General features: G+C 47.6%; 1 protein-coding gene across 1 annotated transcript; it reads left to right on the top strand.

Moving 5' to 3' along the window:
- Window positions 1–1390: 1390 nt before the first annotated feature.
- On the top strand, window positions 1391–8434 carry LOC127317169 (uncharacterized). The gene is made up of 7 exons (XM_051347697.2): window positions 1391–4884; window positions 5362–5463; window positions 5560–5961; window positions 6121–6834; window positions 7557–7751; window positions 7843–7935; window positions 8066–8434. Exons 1-6 carry the CDS (start codon window positions 1510–1512, stop codon window positions 7861–7863), a joined length of 4809 nt encoding a protein of 1602 aa, XP_051203657.1. The 5' UTR covers window positions 1391–1509; the 3' UTR covers window positions 7864–7935; window positions 8066–8434.
- The last annotated feature ends 1410 nt before the right edge of the window (window positions 8435–9844 follow it).

Below are 9844 nucleotides of genomic sequence, written 5' to 3' on the forward strand. Positions count from 1 at the left end.
CAACGTGCTTCTTGACTCCTACTGGTTCGATTAAACCTTGGTTTCTTACTGAGGGAAACTTGCCGCTGTGCGCATCACACCTTTCCTCTTGGGGTTCCCAACGGACGTGTCAACTACACGCATCAGGGAAGGCCGTCGCTGAAGACGGTCATGAGGAGGAGGAGGAAGAGGATGAAGATGCCAGGTGGAGACGGCTGAATGAGGAGGAGGCGGCGGCGGCAAAGTTGGAGGCAATGGCCCGAGCGAAGGGGGAGACGCAGCCGGCGAGCACCGACGACAATGAATGCAGCAAGGACTACTCGTCGGAGGGGGACACAAGCTCCTCCAACGCGTCAAACACCATGACCTCTTCGAAAGAGGCGACGGGCAGGAAATGCCTCCGTGAGGACGACAAGGCGGGGCCATCAAAGAAGTAGTTAAAAATTAGTTTGAACATTTTTTTTGTAGTTTTTATGTTTTAATATGTTGCACTACTTTAAAAATCTCGATTGTACCTACAAATTTTTTCTCTCTATTGAAATAAAAAATGAAACAAAAAATAAATGAATTATTTTAATGTTTGTGGGTGCGTTTGGGAGCCGTGGCTGGGCAGCGACGTGCCCCAAACGCGACACGAAACAGAGGCATCAACTAAACACTCGATTCGGCGTCGTTTGGGAACATAACTGGAGATGTTTTTAGCCTCATAGGGGACACGCCAAAGTCGATGCCGTTGGTACGTGGAGCATCCAACGGATGACAAACACCTGACATAGGTCCAAGACTTCTCTTTTGACAGCCGCAGGCAAACATCTTCACACGAAAGCAAACCGGCAGTTTTGTTCTCAAATAAGTTGAGGCAGAGGCTAGTTCAAAACATCCTGTTCCTGTTCCGCCGACTGCCCCGACCTGTACTTCATCATGAATATGGTCGCTAACAGCTCCCGGCATTTATTGCGTACACGCTGTTCACGCGGCTCCGTCCATGTATAATACAACGTCAGTGCTTTCGAGTCCAATCCTGCCGTACATCATTTAATGATCCTTCGTTGCCTCTGGGCCGCACACCGCGTATATGGATATCCAGATCACCACAGCTCGAGCGCTATTCGTCCGCTCTCACCTTGGCTCCCTCTTCCCTTCTATTGCCACTGTAGCAGGGCGGCAGAGGGGCGGCGCAGGGGGGCTTCCTGCGCCGCCTCATGGGGAGATACGCGAGGATCCGGAATGTTACATGTAAGTACTAGCAAAACGCATAGTACTACACTACTTGCAACCGTTTCCGAGGGGCCGCGAAATAGTGGACAACGGAGGGGCCGCAGTGCAAAATTGCAGTTAGCTTACGAGATACGCTTCTCCCTCTCTCTCTAACTCTTCCCTCCATTTAGAGAGAGAGAGGTAGTGGTTCATCTCATCTGCGTGCTACCTAAGAGAGAGAGAGACGGAGTGGTTGGGTGAATGCAGCACATCCAGGTTTAGCTAGGGTTTCCCTCTCCAATCTCCCCGCCGCCGCCGCCGCCCACGATCGCCATGATCGGCGGTGCCGACGACACCGAGCCGGAGGCCCAGCCATCCACCCGCACGGCAGCCGCGCCTCCCCCTCCCTCGCCGCCGATCGCGCCCCCTTCCTCGCCTCTTCCGGGCGCCGGCCTCGGCAGGAGGCTGCTCGGCTCCATCCGCGCCTTCGCCCTCCCCGCGCCTCGCCCCGCCGCCGCCCCCAAGGTCGGCCTCGGCCTGCTGCTCCATGCCAGCCCCGACCACCCTCTCCTCCACCCACCAACCCCGTCCGCCTCCCCGTCTGCGTCCGAGGACCCTCTCGACGAAGACGCTGCTGCGCCACGGCCTCGCGCCCACGACGCGGAGCCGCTGAGCCGACACGGGGTCGCCGACGCTGCCGCTGCGTCGGCCCCAACCAACTCCATGTCCAGGCCCACCCACGTCGCGTCTCCGTCTAACGACGAGTCCATCGCAGCCGACGTTTCGTCCGCGTCCGGGGAGGAGGGCGACCCTGTGGCTGTGGAAGATGCTTCCGAACGGCGTCGCGCCGACCACGCAGAGCCGCTCTCGCCGGTGAGCCGATACAGACCCATCGACCCTGCTGCGAGGAGGGCTCCGGCCAACACCATGCTCACGCAGGCGGCTCCCCACCTCCTCCAGCACCTCATGCCGGCGGCGGACGCGGACGGTGACCAGGACCAGGAGCCCGGCCTGGTGCTGGTGGATGGGCAAAAAGCCGACGAATTTCGCGCGGGCGACGAGTCAAGGCCAACCAACGTCGTGTCTCCGTCTGAGGGCGAGCAGGACGAGTCGATCACAACCCACGTTTCCTCCGCGTCCGAGGACGACGACGACCCTCTGGAAGATGCTGCCGAACGGCCTCACGCCGCCGACCCAGAGCTGCTCTCGCCGGTGAACCGGTACAGACTAATGGACCCTGCTGCAAGGAGGGCTCCGGCCAACACCATGCTCACGCGGTGGGCATCCAAGGCGGCTCCCCACCTCCTCCAGCACCTCAGGCCGGACACAGGAGGTGACCTTGCACTGGAAGATCACGATGCTGCTGCTGCTGGGGACGATCAAGAAGAGAAGGTGCTGCAGCACTGCACCGGTGATCAGCTGAGAGCTGCCAGGGATGATCAGGAGGTGCTACAGCAAGCTGCTATCCAACCAAGGGATGAAACCGCATATGCCATTGATGCTGTGGAAGGCCAGGAATTTGTGGAGCAAGATGCCATTGACAGAAAGGGTGAAGGCACAAATGACACTGCTGCCGAGGGTCAAGACAAGGCAATAGAGCAATGTGACTCCTATGGATTGGGAACAACTGGTGATATCGAGGATGATCGGGAGGCGGTGGAGCAATGTGTCATCGATAAAAAGGGTGCAGCAATGGATGATAATGCTGTCAACGATCACGAGGTGGCAGGGCCAACTGTCGTCGATGAAATGCGTGCTACCATAGATGACATTTCTACCGAGGATCTAGAGAAGAAAATGGAGCAATATGCAACTTATGACTCAATCGAGAATGATAATGCTGTGGAAGATCAAAAGGTGGTACATCAAGGTGCCATCCACCCATGGGATGAAACCACATATGACATTGCTGTTGAGGATCAAGAGAAGGTGGGATCAGCCGAGAATATTGATGTTGTGGAAGGCCAGGAGTTGGTGGAGCAAGATGCCATTGACAGAAAGGGTGAAGGCACAAATAACACTACTGCCAAGGGTCACGACAAGGCAGTAGAGCAATGTGACTCTTATGGGTTGGGAACAACTGAGAATGGTGATATTGAGGATGATCGGGACGTGATGGAGCAATGTGTCATCGACAAAAAGGGTGCAGCAATGGATGATAATGCTGTCAACGATCACGAAGTGGCAGGGCCAACTGTCGTTGATGGAATGCGTGCTACCATAGATGACATTTCTGCCGAGGATCTAGAGAAGAAAGTGGAGCAATATGCAACTTATGACTCAATCGAGAATGATAATGCTGTGGAAGATCAGGAGGTGGTACAGCAAGGTGCCATCCACCGAAGGAATGAAACCACATATGCCATTGCTGCTGAGGAGCAAGAGAAGGTAGGATCAGCCGAGAATGTTAATGTTGCGGAAGGCCAGGAGTTGGTGGAGCAAGATGCCATTGACAGAAAGGGTGAAGGCACAGATGGCACTGCTGCGGAGGGTCAAGACAAGACTGTAGAGCAATGTGGCTCTCATGGATTGGGAACAACTGAGAATGGTGATGCAGAGGATGACCGGGAGGTGATGGAGCAATGTGTCATCGACAAAGAGCGTGCAGACGTGGATGATAATGCTGTAAAATATCACGAGGTGGTAGGGCCAACTGAAGGCACGGATAGCACACATTCTGTCGTGAATGACATTTCTGCCGAGGATCAAGAGAAGAAAGTGGAGCAATACACAACTTATGACTCGGAAGCAATCGAGAATGATGATGTTGTGGAAGATCAGGAGGTGGTGGAGCAAGAGGTTGTCTTCAGAGAGGGTTTAACCATTGACCATGATGATTCTGTCGAAGACCACAATGTGGTAGATCAATCTATCATTGAACGAATGCCCGCTCCTACTGATGACATTTTTGTTGAAGATCAAAAGGAAGTGGTGGAGCAATGTGCAGTTCATGAACCAAGAGCAACTGAGGATGAGTATACTGTCAAAGAAAAGGAGAAGGTGGTGGAGCAACGTGTCATTGACAAACAGGGTGCATCGAACATGGATGTTGCTGCGAATAATCAGGATAAGTTGATGAAGGAACACATCATCGACAACCAGGGTACAGTGCCCATGGATGATATTGCAGTGAAAGACCTTGATAAAGCAGCGGCACAATATGCCAGTGATGTCATCGACGAAAATGGCAGAACCAAGGATGATATTTATGTGGAGGAAGATGACTATCTAAAGGAACAAGTCATCGTTGACAATTGGGGTACATTCAGTGATGCTACTGCTTTGGAAGATCAGAAGAATGAGGGTGAACAATGCAAAGGTGATGAACAGATAGTGGGCAAGGACATGTATGCTGTTCACATGAAGGGGAGCATGTTGGAGCAAGGGACCGGCGGCAAACAGGGAGCAACAAAGTCTGATTTTACTGTTGAAAAGTACAAGGATGTAGTGGAGCGTGTTTGTCATGAATGGGGTGCACCTGATGATGATCTTGCTATGGACACGGCAGCTTCTCAAAGTATCAGAGAAGTTTCATCTTCTGAGGTGGTTTCAGCCACGGCAAATGGCAGTGATGGGGGTATCTGGAAGAAGGAGAAGGTTAAGCTGCACATTAGGTATCCTCAAAGGCCTGGGAAACTGAACTGCCCCTTTTACATGTCAAGCGGGAGCTGCTCATACGGGTTCTCATGCCAATTTCATCACCCACCGGTAAAATTTGCGTCACTTTACCTGTTTACCATCATTTGATATATTGTTCTTTAAGTTTTTGGGCAAGAAAACTTGGTTTATTGCGTTACTCCGTAGAATGCTGCAACTTTGCTTAGCACAATAGGTTGTGTAAATTATTTGTGTCATGCCGGTGCCATCTGTCTTTGAGCTTGGTTGATAGTGCTGTGATCTCTATTTCAATACATTAATCACATGCCTGCGGCCCTGTATGCTTGTTACACTTAGATGATATATGTGTATAGACATACCCTACGGCATGCTCTTTTCTGTATAAGAATGTAGTCTTACCATTTCTGGTCCCCAAATAAACAGATGATGTAACAATATTAATGTTTTATCTGCCGATAAATGTAGTGGACATTTGAAAGGCAGGTTATATACCATGTTTCCTAATTTGTTCATGAGCTATTTAGTAATTTGTTTTCCTTATTTTTGTTGATGTTGTCATTGCTACAGCTTAAAGCCAAGCCAGATGGTTCATGGTGTCCCTCTGAACAAGGAAATCATGGCGTTGCTGAGACCCTGGAACTGAACCGCATTGGCCTCCCCATACGAAGAGTATGCTTATGATGTCCTTTCATCTATTGCAGTTGGTACTTATGCATTATGATTTATACTGGAAAATGATGAAACTGAATTTTGTCTACTTCTCAGGGAGCAAGAAATTGCACGTTCTATATGCGGAATGGTGCTTGCAGATATGGCAAACACTGTCATTTTAACCATCCAGAGCATGTAATTGATGCTCAGTTCTATACACCAACAGGGTGGGAGGATAATGCTTTGCAATTGGAGAAATCTTCTGACCAGACAACATTAGATGACACATCACACTTGAAGAAATCTTCTGATGATACAACCTTGGGTGGCACGTCATACTCAAAGAAGTCTTCTGACCATGCAACCTTGGATGGCACATCATACTCAAAGAAGTCTTCTGACCATGCAACGTTAGATGATACGTCGTCTAGCTCAGAGATCCTGCCACCGAACATATTAAGAATGCTCTTACCTTCCCAAAAAGTGCTGCCTAGTACAGAAGTAAAGGTGAAAAAGGTACATGTTGTACCTTTATATTATGTGATGTTTTATATCTGTATTTGCACATATCGCTTGCATATTGCTACTTTTATGACACCATACTGTGTGCTTTTTGTAGACTAATAACTGATCTATGCCTTTCTGATAATTTCTTGTCATATCCGCTTTATGTAGGATTCAGATTGGCAATCTACTTCAGATGATTCCGATGGTTGCTGTTCAGCAGATAGTTCAGATGGGCCTTTGTGCAAGCAGGAGCATGTGGATTACCCTGAGAGGCCTGGAAGACCAGAATGCCCCTTCTATATGAGGTTCGGTGATTGTAAATTTGCATCAGCATGCAAATATCACCACTCAAAAGACAAATACCCAACTAGATACCATCCGAAAGTTCCATCACTGGGAGGGGAACAGAGAGAATATCCTGAGAGACCTGAGGAACCAGAATGCCCCTTCTATATGAAAAACCGTTTCTGTAAATTTGGGGCACAATGTAGGTTTAATCACCCAAAGGATTCAAGTCCTACTGTGCAGAACTCAACGAATGCAAAAAAGTCAGTTGCCAGTAATGAACATCATCAATCTACCACAACCACACTAGAAGACTATATGCCCCAGCAACAGCAGTACCCTGAGAGACCTGGTCAGCCAGACTGCCGGTACTACCTGCAATTTGGGGAATGTAAGTTTCTGTCTGCGTGTATATTTAACCATCCAAGAGATGAACTTCAAGTTGGGTGGAATCCCTCAGGTCCAGCTCACTCTGATCAGATTGAACCTGAAACACATGGCATGCCAGAATGCCCATTCTATATGAAAAGTGGGAAATGTCAATTTGGGTCAGCATGTGAATTTCGTCATCCCAAAGATATATGTTCAACTACAGAGGTATGTCTTTATAATTATTGATGATCAAGTAAACACTATGGATTCAATCATAAGTTCATAACTAGTTTTCAACTGTTGCTTTTTGCCTGGCTGATCCCTGTTGCATTTTTAGCTGATAGAGACCTTTACTAGCGTTGACATTTCTGCAAATAGGAACTAAATGGCTTCTGTGTGTACAGAACTCTTGTTCAGTTTGCTGTGAGTATGTTAATATTGCTCTGTTTGTGTGTGCATAAGACACTTTTGTCGTGCAATATACTACTCCCTCCGGTCTCTTCTAATTGACTCAGATTTAGTACAACTTTGTACTAAATTTGAGTCAATTAAAAAGGACCGAAGGGAGTACCTCGTATGGCTGAAGTGTATTTTGAACCTTTTCCGTTCCTATTGGACTGCGCCGTGATTGTTTTGAAGTATTCACTTAAAAATGCGCACTGGGAAATAATTATTGTACTATCCATGGACTATGTATGGAGTGCAAGGGATGCTAAAGCCTAAAATATTGGTTATCTTTGTAGTAGCAAAGAATTTTATTTTATCTATTACCTCAAGTGAAATGCTTGGACCTTTCGTTTCTACAATAGCAATCGCTATCTGGTTGAATTTTGTTCAGTTTCCCGAAGTAGGACTATGTCATGTCACCCAATGGAAATAAAATAGATGCTCAATTGTCACCCCCTCATTTTTTACATGTGGCACTCATGGATCTTATGCTGTTTCAGGGAGCATTTGGTCAGAGAACTGACTTGGCAGATGATACTTCCACAAGGCCAGAGAATGTTGTGCAGAAACAACAGGCCATGTATCCTGAAAGGCCTGGTGAACCTCGGTGTTTCGACTACATGAGTCACGGCTCCTGTAGAAGGCAGATGAACTGCAAATACCACCATCCAGCAGAGCGTCTCTCTAGGAAACAGGTGCGTAATAGCCATAAAGTTTAGAAGCTTTAACTGCGATGTGTTACACTGCCTTTGGAATGACATCTGTGGTTGCTGCTTATGAATGCAGTACGACTCGACTTACCACTGAACTCGTCCACATCTACCGCTTGAGCAAAGCTGTAACCATACTGTTTACCGTGTCAATGCTATCAAGTGCAAGGTACCTTGTCATATCATGAGCAGCGATTTTCTTCTCGGGGCAGTGATCCATCTGATACTATGTGCTATATTTCTATGCAAATTTAGAGCAACTCTTGATGTGGCTAACCTGATCCTTGTTTGTTTCGCAGCATTCTTCTGTTTCCAGGCGTTGCAGCTAACTCGAGTGGGTATGAGTGACGATTGAAGAGAGGAGGATCTAATGAAGAACAAAAGTTTAGAGACAGTCGTATTTTTTCATCTACAATTAGTACTTGCTAGTCATGTTCGTTCGCTTCGAATTTCCGCTTGAGCGCGTTTTATGATGTTTAAAAGGCACTTTCACCTTGTCTCGGATTTCTGCTTGAGCGTGTTTTATGATGTTTAAAAGGCACTTGCACCTTGTCGAATTTACAGGAATTGTCTCTTGTCCAGGCACTCAACTGTAATCTGGATATCTTGGCATGATTTGCTATTGTCCTCTACCTAGACTTAACATGCAAACTTTGATCTTGGTCCCATTGCATGAATGTTGTGATGTGTTTTTGGTTTGACGGTCAATGCCTGGTTTAAACTGCTGTTCTTTCAGCGAAGAACTTTTTTTTCGAAATGGGAAATTACCCTAGCCTCTGCATTGCATCAAAATGATTCACACAACCGTTTTTATTAATAGTTCTTAAGTCTCAAGATTCAAAGTGCAAGCATTACAAATCATGGATCACATAGCGTGGCAACATGAACTAGCCAAATAAAGATAAAATAAGACAGCCGCCTATGCATCTTGAATTCTATTAGAACACTGCCAACCACCGTGTCTATGCATCTTGAATTCTATTAGAACACTGCCAACCACCGTGTCTGTACGACCGCCATCAACCGAGTGCATCCAGACTCTATAGGTTCCCGCTGCTCCTCTGACAGGAGATAAGACTACATGTTGATCCAGTATGTAGCCTTGTGGATAACCTGCAAAAAAAATTTACCCCGTTTTCTATAGGGAATGAATCCGCGAGATTGGGTCAATTTGCACAGTTTGAGTCTTCCTCGCATCCGTTTCTGCAGTAGTTTCACCATCCATCAGATATGAAACTAATACAATTATGCTGTTCAAGCTTAATAAAAGTATGTGATCCATGGTCTTTTTTATGAAATCAAAGTGTGGAAGGGGGCACGGGAAGGTGATACCAAACTAACCCGTGTCTGTACGATCGCCATCAACCGAGTGCATCCAGACTCTATAGGTTCCCGCTGCTTGTTGGGGGAATGACCCCCGGTATGCCAAAGGCATGCCAATCCGGATGGTTTGAGCCATCAAGATACCGGTTTAATGTTTATATCGGAGGACAAAGTTAAGTGTTTGGCTAAGTAGAGCTAAGCCGGTATCCCCCAGAGGGGTATACCGGAACCAGGTAAAGAAGACACCGGGCTACCGGTAAGAAGAGCATGTCGGCAAAGCTGGTCAAAGATTCTCTTCAGAGCTAGAGGACAAGGATGAGCTAAGCAAAGTAGCTTTAAACGAAGCCCTGACGATAAAGAGGAGGATGACGCCAAAAGCAGCAGCGGGACGTTAGCCTCCCTGATTAAAGATACCGGCGCCGCCGTTTATGATTAAAGTTACTTTGTAAAAGTAGTTTGTCTAGTCAAAGATGCCATTAGGGTTCCTTGCTCTGTAAGCCACCTCTCCCCTATATAAGGAGAGGGGGTAGCCCCATTACGGGCACGATGCTACGTATGTATGAAGAGAAAAAACCTTGTATCCTGTTGAGATCAATATAGAGAAAGATCTAGAGCAGAGTTCTTCCTTGTGTTCTTTCTTCTTGTATCGCTGCCTTTGGTTGTGTTCTTGAGGAAAGCATCCGGAAGTTCGTCCAATCTAATCCAAAACCCTCCCCCGAATCCTCTAGCGCACATTCGGCCCCAACTTAAGCCAT

The sequence above is a fragment of the Lolium perenne genome, chromosome 1, assembly GCF_019359855.2.
Source record: "Lolium perenne isolate Kyuss_39 chromosome 1, Kyuss_2.0, whole genome shotgun sequence".
Classification (NCBI taxonomy): domain Eukaryota; kingdom Viridiplantae; phylum Streptophyta; class Magnoliopsida; order Poales; family Poaceae; genus Lolium; species Lolium perenne.